This window comes from Aegilops tauschii, chromosome 6 (assembly GCF_002575655.3).
Source record: "Aegilops tauschii subsp. strangulata cultivar AL8/78 chromosome 6, Aet v6.0, whole genome shotgun sequence".
NCBI classification, from domain to species: Eukaryota; Viridiplantae; Streptophyta; class Magnoliopsida; order Poales; family Poaceae; genus Aegilops; species Aegilops tauschii.
In genome coordinates this window covers 129,931,648-129,947,326 of record NC_053040.3, presented here as the reverse complement: position 1 = coordinate 129,947,326, position 15,679 = coordinate 129,931,648, and the positions used below count along the sequence as shown (strand labels likewise).

Here is a 15,679-nt window from a genome sequence, read left to right as displayed (position 1 = left end):
TGTGTCTCCATCGGATCTCGCGGGGAGTCGGCCGGTCCTTGTTTGCGATGGATCTATTTGAACTCGGTCTTAGGGCCATGGTGGCACGATGGATCTCGACCCTTGCCAGCGCAGGGGGGGCTCTGTTTTAGTTATTTCTTCGTGTTTTATTAGGGTTTGCGTCCTGCTCAATAAGACGCTCCCTGAAGATGGAATAAAGTTCTCCCCACCTAGCCCTCGTCCCGATGGTGTGTCTAGAATCGTCGGTGGGCGTGTGGAGGTATGTCTCCGGCGTATATGTCCTTGGTGGATTTGCTCGGATCTGATCGTAGTTCGTCTATGTTCGTGTGTTTACAGGTTTGAACCTTTCGATCTACGCTACTCTTCATCGGGATGGTTGCTACTCTGGTGCACAGGTCCTATGAGGCCTTAGCACGGTGACTTCCCGACTGTCTACTATAACAAGTTTTGCCCGGCTTCGGCGAGGGTGGGGCGATGGCGGTGGCGCGTCTTTGGCTCGCTTCAGTGCGCTTGTAGTCGCTGGGTGGTCCATAGCTCTGTCGTTGTTTGTACTGCCATGATTGAAGATGAATAGATTGAAAGTTTCTGAAAAAACAAAAAACGAAACACACACACGCACAAAAAGTTACATTTTTGCTAAAGCACATCTAGATATGCCCTAAATATTGCACATATAAGTCCTATGCCATTGATTTTACGTGAAGACTCGTGCAATCATTTTCTTTAGTCTTTTTCTCTTTTTTTCTAGTTTGATTGAGTCACTTAGATGTGCACTAACTAGAGCACATCTAAATATTGATGTTCTCCGAAGCGAAACATCGGCGCTATCGCTGTCATGTTTTCGCACCTTCGTGGTAGATCGATCCTGTTTCCCGCGCGGCCCGGCGCGTCGTACGTTACGTGGAGGCTACCAGACGGCATCTGCCGCGCAGGCCAAACGGTATCCAGCGTACGTGTAGCCTGGTTTGCCACAGAATTATTTTCCGTTGCAGCACAGGTGGGAAAGCAATTTAAGCAGGCGCCGTCCGTCCCTCCCACCAACCGTCCCCATCCCCATCCCAGCTCCAACGTTCACGTGTTGAGGGAAGCGAAGCGCTTCGGGACACACATGATCCTCGCAACTGCAGCAGCAGCGGCCCACTGGCACCACAGAGGCCTAGAAAAAGACACGGCGACGAGTCCCATTGTTAAGCCCATCCGAAGCCCGGAGATGCTCACCGTCACCGGCACTAATCGACACCGGAAGCGTCCAGATGCTCACTGTCACCGTCACTAGTCGACACCGGAAGCGCCCTGTAAACGCAACGCAACGCATGAGGCGTGATTTAAGAAAAGCGAAAGGGACGGAGAAACACGTTCTCCAACAGTCTAGGTCGTTTTCTTTACTATTTCCCCCACCGCGCTTGGAGTGCACTCCACACGTTGCTCGCTGCTCGGAGAGAGGTTCACACGGCTGCGGTTGTCTCGTCGCCGTCTTGGTCTCCCCGTCCCGGTCCGCGCGTCGCGGTTCTCACATGACCACCGGGCCGCGCTAGTTTTCACGGTAATTGCCGCTCGCTTTCTCTTCTCCGCCGTTTCAGCGGGGTCTCTCTGCCGAGTGGTAAGAGACCAGCCAGCGGCCCCGGCTCATAAATCGTGTCCCCGCTCTCTGCCTATCCTCTGCGCCAAGATTTGGTTTCTTCCTATTCCTCCCCACCTTTTCAGCATTAACTCATCTGTTGGCTCAGGCGTGGCCATGGCCGTCGTCGTCTGCGTCACCGGCGCCGGCGGCTTCATCGGCTCCTGGATCGTCAAGCTCCTCCTCGCCCGCGGCTACGCCGTCCGCGGCACCTCCCGCCGCGCCGGTACGGTTCCTCTCTCCCTCTCTCTCTCTCTCTCTCTCGCTCGTTGCGTCTCTTTGTCGCCCCGGATTCTTAGGCTGACGAGTTCTTGGTTGCGCAGATGACCCCAAGAACGCGCACCTGTGGGCGCTCGACGGCGCGGCGGAGCGGCTGACGATGGTGCAGGTCGACCTGCTCGACCGGGCCAGCCTCCGCGCCGCCTTCCACGGCTGCGACGGCGTTATCCACACCGCATCACCGATGCACGACACCCCCGTGAGTAGCGGCCGCTCAGTAGTATATCCTCCTCTATCTCCGCCGGAATAAAGCTGACGGAGGCTGTGTTGTTTGGCAGGAGGAGATCATCGAGCCGGTGATCACCGGGACGCTCAACGTGGTGGAGATGGCCGCGGACGCCGGCGTCCGGCGCGTGGTGCTGTCCTCCACCATCGGCACCATGTACATGAACCCCCACCGCGACCCGGACGCGCCGCTCGACGAGTCGTGCTGGAGCGACCTCGACTACTGCAAACAAACCAAGGTCAGCCACCGATCCAACTTAATTTATCCACCCGATCTTTGCCTGCGACCCGCCATTGACGCCACGAATGACGGCAGAACTGGTACTGCTACGCCAAGACGATCGCGGAGCGGGGCGCGTGGGAGGCGGCGCGGGCGCTGGGGCTGGACCTGGCGGTGGTGATCCCGGTGGTGACGCTGGGCGAGCTGCTGCAGCCGAGCATGAACACCAGCACCAGGCACATACTCAAGTACCTCACCGGCGAGGCCAAGGCGTACGTCAACGAGTCGCACGCCTACGTGCATGTCAAGGACGCCGCCGAGGCGCACGTCAGGGTGCTCGAGGCGCCCAACGCCGGGGGACGGCGCTACGTCTGCGCCGAGAGGACGCTGCACCGCGGCGAGCTCTGCCGGATCCTCGCCGGGCTCTTCCCGGAGTACCCGATTCCCACAAGGTACAATATATACCGTCCTGCATTCTTCTTCAAACGAATGCTCCAAATTAACTTCGGACCCCTGTTCAGCCGACAGTTAGATACGCAAATGAGCAACAAGATACAATAGATGATTCTTCCAAATTAAAATAGCAAGTAGAGTACTATTCTTCATTCGTAGCACTGAATTAAGAATAGATCTTTCCATGACTGTGCTAATGTTTTTACACAATCTTGCTTGCAATTGCTCCGTTGATAGAATCTTTCCACGAATGTGCTAATGTTTTTACACAATCTTGCTTGCAATTGTGCCGTTGATAGAATCATTCCACGAATGTGCTAATGTTTTTACACAATCTTGCTTGCAATTGTTCCCTTGATAGACCACAAGTTGTTGGTAGTTACCTGTAACTTTCGTAAAACGAAAGCGATGGCTTTGCTTCGCCTTAAAGACAAAGTGGACTGGGTTGAGATTCCATCCTCAACTTTTAAAGCTTCTCACAACAGACTAGCTAAACAATGACTTAATTAGGTGGGCATCTTCGGACAGTGACAGTCTAATCCTTCACTAACCTGTACAGATGTAAGGACGAGGTAAATCCGCCAAAGAAGGGTTACAAGTACACCAACCAGCCTCTGAAGGACCTTGGCATGAAGTTCACCCCTGTGCAAGAATACCTCTATGAAGCGGTGAAATCCCTGCAAGAGAAGGGATTCATTCAGAAGGCTTCTGGCAACAAGGTACATACAAACCATAGCATCATATAAAACCATCTCAACATACAGCGCGATCCTATCAGACCTTGCATTTCGAACATCTCAAGTTACTTCTAGAGGAGTTCGAAAAAAAAAAGGTTTCTTCAGAAAGGAGGGAGGATCAAAATAGAACAAGCACATGCATGATAGCATTGACACTCGTATCATTAGCAGAATGATAAAGGGCCATCATCATCCGCAAGATGCATTTGACCTGCTACTAATTTGATCAAACACGCATTCCTGATGTGCCGTTTCTGAAGATGTATGGCACACATCGAGGTCCTCACTGCGTCATCAATTTTTCGTTGCAGGGGCTTGCTAGTAGAGGGAGTTCGCCGCCTCAAAATTCAACGGCGCCCGTGTTTATGTCGAAACTTTGATGGGCTTCTGCACAAAGTAACAATGCAGTTCGCCGTCATGTGAATTGTAATTCATTTGATTAAGTGATATGTTGCTGGACAGTTCTTGTATGTGGCAAACTGCCAACTTTGTGTAGTAGCGCCGTGTTGCCTGGAACAGTACACCGCTACAGAGCAACTTCAGTGATGCATGCCAAATATTTTCCCTGGTCGATGTTCTTCTACCACCACCTAGTTGTTCACCTTGTCTGACTCAGCGGGTACAAAAACCCGATCAAGTTGGCACTTGGCAGCAGAGCATACAAGCGTGCCCTCTTTGGAGTCTCGTTCGGAGAGTGATGCTGTTTTGGCCAACTTCTGCTTGTTGTTGGTCGTGATCTTGTTTATGCGCTTTCTCTACTAACTCCCTCTCTGATCTTGTGTATGCATACCTATGAAGTCAGTTTCATTCAACACACAGATTAGTCATTCAGCCAACGAAGTGCTTTCAATCTGATGAAGAATCAAGCATCGCCTGTGATATAATCGTTGCATCGTTAACTGAGCCATAACTTCAAACTGCATGGACAGTTTGCTACAATATCATTAATTAAGCTATGTACTCCCTCCTTTCCGGGCTTAATTTAAATTTTTTGCTACAACATCATTAATTAAGCTATGTACTCCCTCCTTTCCAGGCTTAATTTAAAAATCTCTTCAACCAAGGTAAATGATGGATGGTGAAATTAATTCCGTAGTTTGTAAACGTACTTAATTAGTACTCTCTTTTTCTCAAAAATTTGTGTATACCGATGCATTAATCACTTCACATGCATGCATGACCACTTAATGACCAAGAACTTCTACATGCATTGGTGAGTTTTTTCTTCATCCTTGCATGCAGTGAGTTAATACAACTTGAAATCTAAACATGTGATGGTAAGTAATAGAATTGAGACTTATAAAACGGAAAAACAAACTTTTTAAGATGAGTCCTATAAACCGGAAAGGAGAGAGTATATGTTTTGCATGTGGAAGTTGACTAGCACTTCGTTGGAGGAGTTTTGCTATCATGCTACCTTTTTTATAGAATCCGTATGGGTTGAGGAAGACCGTAAGAATTTTTTCAGTACCCAACAATTAACACCGTACAAAGAAAACTATAACAAAACATGCAAAATCGTTTCAAAGTTGCATCAAAATTACAACATTTTGGAATATGATAGTTTTGCATGCTGTTATTATACCTCCGTAGTCCGTACAAACCGTGTGTGAAGGACTCTTCCTGCTGACGCATAAAATCAAACCTCAACACGTTCAAACAAGAAATAACCCCATCACTAAAAATGCTGATGAGGCAGCTTCTAAGATTGTTCAACATATACTCTTATACCAATTAGCTGTACGTGTATACTCTCTTCCTGCCGAGTGTATTTCCCAGCTAAGATTATCATCATGAACACAAGTGCATGTCAGTGCATACATGCACGACACGGCGGCACCATATGCATGCATGGTGGGATCGACAGCGCACGCCTAGAGGCAGGACAAACCTGCAGCATGCAGCAAGGCTACGACAGTAGGCGTGATGCCTCCCATCAAGTGTTGCAGGTGAGGCAATCGTACTGTCATGTCCTTCTTTCCGCCAGCATTGGAACATGATGATCTGATTCTCTTTTTTTGAACGTGTCGACCATGGCTTAACAGTTCACGCCAGGTCCCGTTGTCACAAAGGCTACCAAGGATCGACACAATCAAAGAAAAAAAGAGGCTGTCTGTGGCTTCACTGAAATATCAAGAGCACAAGAGGAAAATGTGTCGCGCTGCATGCTGCCGTAATTTGGTGCTACTGATATGCTCCCAACCTCGGCAAAGTGATGTAATGGATCTAATAAAATCCCCAGGAATATAACAGAAATGGATTTATGATTTAATTACTCTCTAGTGTGTATTCGATCTGCAATGCACACTGAAGAAGAAACTGCACCCCGAAGAAAATCTGATTCGAAAGGAACCTCATTATTATTATTTCTGCTTCTGTTGGTACACCTTTTTTTTCAGAACCTTCATTATATGATATACCATAAAACTAAATGCATACGTTTAGAATTTTCCTGATAAGTTACACCAGTTGCCTCCCAGAGTTAGTGGTTTTCAAATACATATGCATTGAACAAAACAGACCAGGAGTTGATTTCAATGGCTTATACAAAGCCATACACATTCCCCACTCGACATAAATCCAAAACTAAATAAAAATGGAGGAATTATTCTAACCATAGTTACGACTAATACCATATATCATGAAAATGGCTGGAGAGTGGATGCATGATGCACAGGTCTTTTATTACTAGCTAGTTCATCTTCAAAAAACTTGTACACACAGTATACTTGAATATAATCATAGGGAGATATGAGTATAAAATTCAAACAAAAGTAGCTAAAACTATTTGCTATTTGCTGCAAACTATATCAGATTTCTTCTATGGGCCAGAATTCTTTAGAGATAGTACATTGACATATAATTAGCTGCAATAGGGGTTCCAAGGAGCCATCTTGCCACTGAGTGTATGGTAAAGTTACATGTAAGATTCATTATAAGAACTTCATTTACTGATGTAAAGCTGCCCCGGCCGATGCAAGCTTTCTTTGTTTTCCCTTTCATTCCGCATGTGACTTAGCTTGTTACATTTTTTTATTATTTTTTGTGGATTTTCTCTTCACTGGATGCAGATGAGCCTGGCCTCAGAAACGGATATTCATTAATAATATTCCACTACAAATGAAATGAGCTTTGTGTATCTTTTTTATTATCTTATTCATTCATGTGTTCACAATTAACAGGGTGTTCAAATACGGTTTTCACCAACCTATGAAAGCTAGCCTCATCACTGGCAAAGAGGAAATTCAAACTAGGGTATATCTGCCTGGTTTTGGCATTGTCCGTTCCAACACAGGAATGAATACCCCTAATCATATACTTTCTCCGTCCCAAAATAAGTGTCTCAATTTCGTACTAAAGTTAATACAAAGTTGTACTAAGGTCAAGACACTTAGTTTGGGACGGAGGGAGTATATACCTAAGAGCTGATCCTCACTATTTCTAATTATCTCATCATGCATGCTTCGACATCCCACATCATCAAAGTTGTTGTAGCCGTTAGATTTACCAGCTTGATCCACTAGCATCCATATGATTATGCATGAAAATCCTCTACCACGAACATGCATTAGTGCATTCTAAGTGAATTTTAAATCACATTGACTTTAATTGTGACGTGCACAACTTTTCATGTTAACATTTTCTTTTTCTTATGCAAAATGTTCTCAAGTAGTTTAAAACTTAAGAACCAAATTAGTATTCTACACAATATTTGGAAACTATATATCCAATTCCGTGGCAAACACGCAAGTATTCTACACAATATTTGGAAACTATATATCCAATTCCGTGGCAAACACGTAGCGTATCATCTAGCATTACAAGTTGTTTACTTACTCTCTTGTAATTATAGTAGGACAACCCTATTTTCCTTAACATAATAGATATCTAGTTTCTCACAGTTATTGCCTTTTATCTATCTATTTGAACTAATATTCCCTAAACTTGAATTAGGTGAATACTCCACATCTATAAGTTCTTCACCCTTTGGAAGAGACTTTCTCCCTGTTGAGCTACAAACAAAGGTGAGGACATTTGGAAGCTTACAGAAAATTCCTGCTACGCATCCTCTGCGTACTATGCCCAATTCATAGAAGGCTGGGAGAGTAGTCCAGCGCTTCTGCTACAGCCTTGTTTGTACATAACTTTATTTTTCTTCTCCTTAATCAGTGAAATATAGCAAACTTCTGCCTTTGTTTAAAAATAAGAAAATACTGTACACACAACGAAAATATTTATTCGTAAACATAATGGAAGAAATGGAAGAGAACATGAGTGCAACGACATGCATTTCCCATGTTGGATGGCTTATGTAAGGTTAGTTACAATAGTTGAACATGCGTATATTCTCTTTCTATATGTACAATTATACACCTCTCTAAATGTATGCCATTTTTATAAGGCATATTTTGAACAACACATAGATTATGTAATAAGAGTATCTAATATTGGAAAAGGCACCAGAGAGAGTGACAAGATTTCATTTTTAATTAAGTACTACCTCAATCAAAATATAAGACATTTTTTGACACTATAACAGTGTCAAAAAACGACTTATAATTTGATACGGAGGGAGTATCATTTAAAGGTGAGAGAACAGTATTGTCTGGTTAGTTATATACACATGCTCAAGAATGTTCTGTGAAGAGAATGAACTCAATAAGGGAAAATTTGAGGAATGCCATTAACTATATAAGATTCACAAGTTATAGTAGTTATGAATAAGATTGCAAAACAAACAGTTTTTTAAGACAATGCCCATCAATCGATGTGAGATTTGCTAGACCCTGCGATTCAGGCATCAATATCGTGGTGGCTTTTGAAACAACAATTGTTGATCTCTAGAATTGTTAAACATTTCCCGAACTAGCTATATAGCACAGCGACAACACATCAGAGCAATCATTCACACTCAAAATGCAGATAATTTCTTCAAACATGCGACATATTAGCAAATACTTCCTGATTAAATTACTATCGTGATAGTCTTCGTTATCTACTTCTGATTTCCAAGATATAAACTACGAGTCAGCTCAATAGTAAATATTATGTACTCTAAAGAAGCTTCAACTGAATTTAGTGGTTCCATAACTTAAAATGGATGCAATACAGAAAATCACCTTTTATATATAGTTCGAAAGCATGCACATTTATCTACAAGTCGAATTATAAACACAATTTGCCAGTAAGACCCTAAGGACGACTACGGTTCACAGTCTAAAAGTTCTCCCTTTTACATCTCTTTCCTTCAGGAAGCATTCAAAAAAGGTAGATCAAAGATGAAATAAGCCACAAACCGATTTAGAATTACTATTTTTGAAGCAAGTAAAATAAACGCTACGATATGTATCTCGCCGCATGAAATTGGGTGACAATTTTCAAGGCGAATCTAGCATGATAACTAAGATACTCAGATTAGTAAACTAGATTATTTAATCCAACCACAGCTGAATCTGCCATAATTTGCACAAATTTTGTTAACTTGGCCACGTCGCACATATGCTTTCCACATATGTAATGCTATCTTGTGCTTTTATATGAGGACATATAGGGGAAAGGGACGATAAAGGAAACATATGCTGGTTGAAATTTGTGAAAAACAAGGTGAATCTGAATTAGATAGAAATATGGCCAACATGAAGTAACAAGGTAGCTAAAAACTAATGCGCTTATGAGTAAGGTAGCTAAAAAGATAAAATAATAAGAACTTTCATAGTGAAATGAAGGAATGAGAAATAATACATCACATCAACACAATGGATCCACAGAAATAACTAATTTTTTATTGAATCACAGAAAACTAAAACGTAGATAGCTAGAAAAAACTGCCACCACAAACAAACTTAGCAGGAGGATGTTGACAATTTAATGATTTACCATCGCTTGGAAAATGGGTCTATGCATATATGTTAGACTAACAGTTAACTTGTCTAAAGTGTGCATCACCTTGAATCACATCAACCAGATCATTCAAGAGATTAGGTTATACTACGTGTCACCTATTTCTCCACGCAAATTGATATGGCTGTGCTTAGGTAGGTTACTAGACGCGTTTCAGATTCTTCTTGGCAAGTCTGTGTTCAACAACAAGCAAGATGGACTTTTTTTTTCTAGAACTGAAGAACAGCTTCAGTTAACCAAGCACACATATTAGTCATCTGGAGATCTATTTTTATCAACTTCTCACTCATAGACCAAATCACATGTATGTCAAAGCAAGGAAAACTAAATTGTATACAGATGCAACCAATAACACATCTTAATGACACCAAAAGCAGCTGCAATTCGCACCATCAGAAGGAGGCACCAGATAGTATAACCAACAAAAGGGGGCTAAAGAAACCATGGGAGTGGTACCTTGTCCAAATTGATGGTGCAGCTTGTTACGTTCGCTATTAACATGATGCTCTTATCCTGGAAAAAAGAATAATGGAAGAAGGATCACCGGTGAGTAGCAGTGAAATCACAAACAAGGTGCAAACCAAAATATAACCAAGGAGCTTTCATCATAAAAAAGAAAACAAAAACTTGAACAAATCAAATGAAAATTAAAGCAAACAGACATAAGCAAGCCCCCATCAGTAAAACTGCAACAGCAGGAGTTACAGTGGACCCTTTTACAGCGTGTGTGAGGAACAGGAAGGAGAGAGAGAGACCAAAGGCCAAAGTGAGAGAAAGACAAGAGGCCTAACCTAAGATGCAAACTAGATCTGGCAAAAGCAAAGTGAGGCCACCTTCCTTGCCAAATATAGCTCATCTCTTAGTTTACTCCATGCTCCATTTTTACCCCAACAAGAACTTGCTGAAGCCCCACCACCATGGCTAAAACCTGCTTCCATGGAAAACAAGGCAACAGGAAAGAAGAAGGGGGGGGGGGGGGGGGGGGTTGTTGGGGTGAGAGAGAGAGAGAGAGAGAGAGAGAGAGAGAGAGAGAGCTGGTGCATGTTGCAGTGTACCGGCAGCATCTCCATGATTCAGCTCCCAAGGCGAGTACAACTGCAAAGGGAGAAGATAAAACAATTTGGGGATGAAAAAAACAAGTAACAAATCCAATCATTTATTCCAGTACTACAAGCCTACAGCTGCCACTCCTTACAATTACCACTAGCATCCGTATCACTCTCCTCGGTAGTAGTTCCCAGGAGCAACTTGACTGAAAAGATCAAAACAACAGAGCAATTTATTTTATTTTATTTTTTTGCGTGCGCACACATCTAAAGAGATAAGGAAGTGGCATGGTAAAGTCGGAGAACAGCCAGAGTACATGCCGCATGCGTGTTCTGTCTTTCTTTTGTGGCTGAGTTCCTCTCATAAGCAGGGGTTAACCTTCTTTTTTGTGTGGAAAATTATGAACTATTGAATTGAAATTGAATCAAATTAGTTCTACATACCCACCAGTGGATCTGAATGTAACGTAAACTCCTGAGAGAAAGAGGCTGACAGAAAGAGGAGTGAGCACGCGGCGAAGACGGCATACATGTTATGCCGGCATCACGCCATGTGCTCACTCTCTTCTGTCAATCTCTCGAGGGCCTCCCCACACCAGGAGCTAACATTACTTCACAGATTGCACAACCGAAGAACAACTTCCGACACAAAAGCAGCAAACAACCCAAAAATCCGAAAGGAAACCCAAACAAAACCTCCGGACGCAACAGGAAATGGGAGAGATTTTTTCTTCTTGGATCCGGTGAGCGACCGCCGTACTGGAATTGAAAGGAGAGGTGGTGAGAGAAAGGGCTCTTGGCGTCTGGTTTTGGAGCAGAGGAGATGGATGGGATAGGTGGTCGTACCTCCAGTGCTGAGCCCTCCCATGGTTTTAAGTAGTACCGGGAGTAGTACCCATGCTGCTGCTGCCAAGTAGTAGTTCCAATCAGCAACAGTTGACACCACAGTACGCATATTTACTTAATTGTCGATAATATTATATTCTTTTGGCAGTCGTACATAGTACAAATATCCCACCCAAAACGGAATTAAACCTAGCACTGTTCATAGTATGGCAATACTCTAGCTAGTATCTCAAACGAGGCCCTATAATTTTATGTTTTTAGTCCATTTTCTTTCTTTCTTTTTTTTGTCTATTGGGAATTAAATCTGGATAAATCAAGCTACTTTCCGCCAACGAATTCACACAGCCAAGAGTATCTGGTTTGATCTCATGATCTCCTGGCTGGCTATCGTGTATACCATAGAATAAAAGGATACTTATCTGCAACTGTCCAGCATCCATGAAACCATCCAGGATGGTCCCTCCGCTGTCTATGGTTTTTGCTGCCCCCTATCTGTTTTGTATATTATACACTGCCGGCATTGACCGTCCTACATCGATGCAAACCAATGTGTAAGAAAACATCAAGGAGGCTAATCAGCTATAAACACAGTGGCAATAATATATAAGAGAGATGGAGATAATTCAGATTGGATTGAGCATGAATAGTTGAATACCAATAATGCTAGCAAACCACATACGTACACACCTGAAAGGTGATGCAATGCAACTATACTGTTCAGTTGTGCCCAAAGATCAAAGAAATAAGCCACATATTCTCTTTGCATGTCTTGATCTTCAAGGGTACAAACTAGTACATCTTGATTTTTGAGTGGTCGGATATTCAATATTCCACATACCCTTGTCACATAGTTCATGGGCCGATGTTGACTTAATTAACTATGTGCTGATGCCATTACTCGTCACAATCCCTCTCTTATACTCCCTCCATTCCATAATATAAGAGTGTTTATGACATTAGTGTAGTGTCAAAAACTCTCTTATATTATGAGACAGAGGGAGTACATATTAACGTATGACTCAGCATCATGTACAAAAACTCTTCGTAAAAATCTAAGAACTTGAATGAAAAACGAGAGATTTGCCAGCATAAATATGAAGAAAGGCATAGCCTTCATCGTGTACACTCATGACAAGATTTAAAGGAAGCAAGGTCACTTCTCATCCCCTCCCTCTTCAAGTTGACGAATATACTCCCTCTTCTATGAATCCCCGGCGACTAGAGACATTCAGTGGCTATCATCGGCAAACAGATAAAAAGGAATATCATGAAATACAGATAAAAAAGAAAAACACAGCCACCTCCCAAGTTAACATGTGCATTCTCTTTTTTTTATATAAGTAGGATTTGTACACAAACAATCAAGGAAATAATTATTAGATTTAAGTCAAAATTTCAGGCATGTTGACCTAATTATTATTCTTTGAAATGGACTTCATACATTAATTAAGAAGAAAATTGTCAGTTAAGTCACGAGAACCAGGCGAAAACCTATACAAACCTGACCACATTGATCTAATTTGGTGTATTGGAAAATTTCAAGTGCCAAGGTAAAGGCCCTTCGGCCTTCTGGATTGTCCACTCAAACTGCCGCCGGCCCTAAATGAATTGTCATTCGTCGGTGGGCGGTGGGGAGAGACCGGGAAGGTACTCATGATTTTAAAAATAAAACTAGAGCGGTAGCGACGCATGCAAGCTTCCTGGAGGCACAGAGGCATGTGAATCTTCATGGACACCTAACGATCAGAAATCTAATTGGACAAAATAAAAGGTACTAGTAGTTGAGTGTAGCAAGTCAAAAGAGCACTTTCAAGATCTACCACTGCTCCTAGTCCATCCCATGTTTAGTCTTAGTCACTACTGACCAGTTGATTACGATCTATACTATTAAAGAACATGGTTAAAGAAAGCTTAGAAAATTGTTCTTTCAAAAAAGTCTAGGATATTACCTTAATTAATGAGCTGATGTTACATCCTGAAAAGGACAGAAATTCGCTTCATCATTTTTACAGAAAAACATTAATGAGAGAGAGAGAGAAAGGGGGGGGGGGGGGGGGGGGGGGGGGGGGGAGATTACCTTAATGCACTGCTTAGTGATTACTGGCAGTCATCAGTGCGTGTGGTACCCCAAGGGCATGCCCCGATGCGATGTGGTCGCCGGCGGTAGGCCCCAAGACGTTATCTTGTGGTGCCTTTTCCCATCATCCAATAGGAGCAGCCATTTTCAACCCCCCACGGCCGCGAAAGGTGGCATGCCTACGCCCTGGTCTTCCCTCTTTCCAGTAAAGAATCCGGCCGGGAAAAGTAAAAAGAAAAGAACTAGTGTGAGGGCAAGAAAAATCACCTAGAAATATATAGAAACGAACTATTTTCTCTGCGTCTCGTTCTCGAGGTGACCCTCGGCAGTGGTAATCGTAAACAGCAGGCCGTGTCGGAGAGATTAGGAACGGCGTTGTCGAGCCTTGATTGGCCGTGCTAACGGTGGGCCCACGAGCCCCAACCCTTTACGTGGCTAGGTGTGAGTGGTCACAGGTGTGTGGGGCCTTGCTGTCCGCCTCCCAGAGGGCTTGGAGCCTCGTCCTGGGCAGTGCGCGATGGCGGGTAGAGTGGCCGCAGTACAGCAATGTCTCGGTAATTTATAAACTTACAATCATACCCTTGAGAATGGGTTATTGTCAACGACCTCCCTGCCTACGAACACGTAACGTCTGTCTGGATGTTTCGGAGCACAACAAGTTGATTTAAAGAAGTTAATTGCTCACAAGAAATGGGAATATTTAGTCTAAATACCCTCTTATAGAAACCAGCGTGACTTCTGCAGCTTATGGCAGCCTGATGGATTATATCTTAAGCCATGCCATATGAACAATTGATAGTCTAAATACCCTCTTATAGAAACCAGCGTGACTTCTGCAGCTTATGGCAGCCTGATGGATTATATCTTAAGCCATGCCTGATATGAACAATTGATATCTGCTGATATACAACTGTTCTTGCAGCTTGTACTCTCTCCATCCCAAAATATAACGCCATATATTAAGGCATGAAATATGTTCTTCATATTGCATTAATCTCTCAGTATTTTTACTTCTGAATATTATTAGGTCTCATTAGGACAAACCTTTGACCAACAATTACATTATTAATATGTAACTTTTGTGATACAAAAATCATAATCACAAAGATATCTTCGAGTATGAATCTAATGATGCCAGTTTTATGTCTCATAAATTACATACTAATAGGTAATTATTGGTTACGCGCTTGTCCCCACAGGGCCTAATTTGCAGAGTAAAAACATAAGTGAATATTCGATACCATAATGTTGTAAAAAATAGATAGATTTGGTCAAACTTTACAAAAGGTGGACTTAGGACAAATTTTATTTCTTATATGGAAATGGTGCAGTGTATTCTTATTATAGCTAAATGAGTTGTAACTCAATATGTTCTATGAGATAAAAAAAGGGTATAAATTGACTCTGGTTCCACGCTATGAGTTTTGTGTAGGTTAAAATACAACATATCTCTTTTTCGTCAACTATTGGTCGGGTCATTGTAGTGGGTTGCCATTGTAGTGGGTTGTGCTATATTTCGTTGTTTTACTTCAAAAGAAAAATCATTTTCTTGCAATTCTTTCCTAATACCGCTTATAGGAGGGGGGAAAACACCAGAAACTACACATTTATAGATCTATCACAACCCACTACAATGGCAATCTCCTCATTCCGATTATCTTCACAGAATCATTACTCGAAACTTTCCTATATGTCTTCCCCTAAAGCTCCAACAAAACATGGCTTCCTTTATAATCTCCCACGTGGTGCGCCGGAGCTCATGGTTCCAGGAACTCCAGCCCCCCTTCCATGTTGGGCCACTGTTCCCCTCATGCACTGGAGTCATGCCTTCCCTGATCCCTACTACCAAGGCAGCCATGGCCAACGACTATAGTTGATCGGAGCAGGGAGGGCATTATGAGATCTTCTACTCGGCATACCCAGCAGTGGCAGGAGAGGTTCATGCGATAGCTTGATGATCGGATGTTAAATGAACAGAGTCCGAAATCTTCATGGATTAGATTGCCCGGTAAACCTCATGAACTCACCATAGGGTTCTTGCAATCTTGCCTTTACTGATTTGGGACACACCCCCCCCCCCCCCCCCCCCCACATGCATCAAATCTTGCATTACATATACTAGTATATCTTACGTTCCTAAAGTGTGGCACCAAATTTTGATCGTTTAAAAAATAGTTAGAAATGCGTATGAATATACAGCCTAGAGGAACGAAATGAGATTGGATTGTTCCTCGGTTGAAAAGAGATGCCTTGAGCAATCAGAGAAGCACTTTTATA

The 15,679-nt window shown here is 43.0% G+C and overlaps 1 protein-coding gene, 1 long non-coding RNA gene and 1 other non-coding gene across 5 annotated transcripts; 1 reads left to right on the top strand and 2 right to left on the bottom strand.

Moving 5' to 3' along the window:
- Window positions 1-1,350: 1,350 nt before the first annotated feature.
- Window positions 1,351-4,125, top strand: LOC109745831 (cinnamoyl-CoA reductase 1). 3 transcript variants are annotated; one of them, XM_020304955.4, is made up of 7 exons: window positions 1,351-1,543; window positions 1,728-1,844; window positions 1,942-2,096; window positions 2,176-2,361; window positions 2,439-2,794; window positions 3,355-3,514; window positions 3,844-4,125. In XM_020304955.4, exons 2-7 carry the CDS (start codon window positions 1,736-1,738, stop codon window positions 3,910-3,912), a joined length of 1,035 nt encoding a protein of 344 aa, XP_020160544.1. In that variant the 5' UTR covers window positions 1,351-1,543; window positions 1,728-1,735; the 3' UTR covers window positions 3,913-4,125. The 3 variants fall into 3 exon arrangements, with proteins under 3 accessions (XP_020160544.1, XP_020160536.1, XP_045085719.1); XM_020304947.4 differs by having other exon boundaries at window positions 1,428-1,600; XM_045229784.2 differs by lacking the exon at window positions 1,351-1,543 and having other exon boundaries at window positions 1,551-1,844.
- Window positions 3,948-11,319, bottom strand: LOC109745849 (uncharacterized). Its single transcript, XR_012187386.1, has 4 exons — window positions 10,442-11,319; window positions 10,225-10,407; window positions 9,890-9,946; window positions 3,948-4,322 (listed from the first exon to the last, which is right to left on the bottom strand). It is a non-coding gene; the product is annotated as an uncharacterized protein (transcript).
- A 1,129-nt stretch (window positions 11,320-12,448) lies between these two features.
- LOC141025567 (uncharacterized) lies at window positions 12,449-15,460 on the bottom strand. The gene is made up of 3 exons (XR_012187387.1): window positions 13,403-15,460; window positions 13,275-13,300; window positions 12,449-12,560 (listed from the first exon to the last, which is right to left on the bottom strand). It is a non-coding gene; the product is annotated as an uncharacterized lncRNA (long non-coding RNA).
- Between the last annotated feature and the right edge of the window lie 219 nt (window positions 15,461-15,679).

Excerpts from the sequence above, each read along its gene's own strand:
- LOC109745831 (XM_020304955.4), top strand. The coding sequence starts at position 1,736 with ATGGCCGTCGTCGTCTGCGTCACCGGCGCCGGCGGCTTCATCGGCTCC. Across the intron at positions 1,845-1,941 it reads CGGCACCTCCCGCCGCGCCG|ATGACCCCAAGAACGCGCAC; the intron begins GTACGGTTCCTC and ends TTGGTTGCGCAG. Across the intron at positions 2,795-3,354 it reads GAGTACCCGATTCCCACAAG|ATGTAAGGACGAGGTAAATC; the intron begins GTACAATATATA and ends TAACCTGTACAG.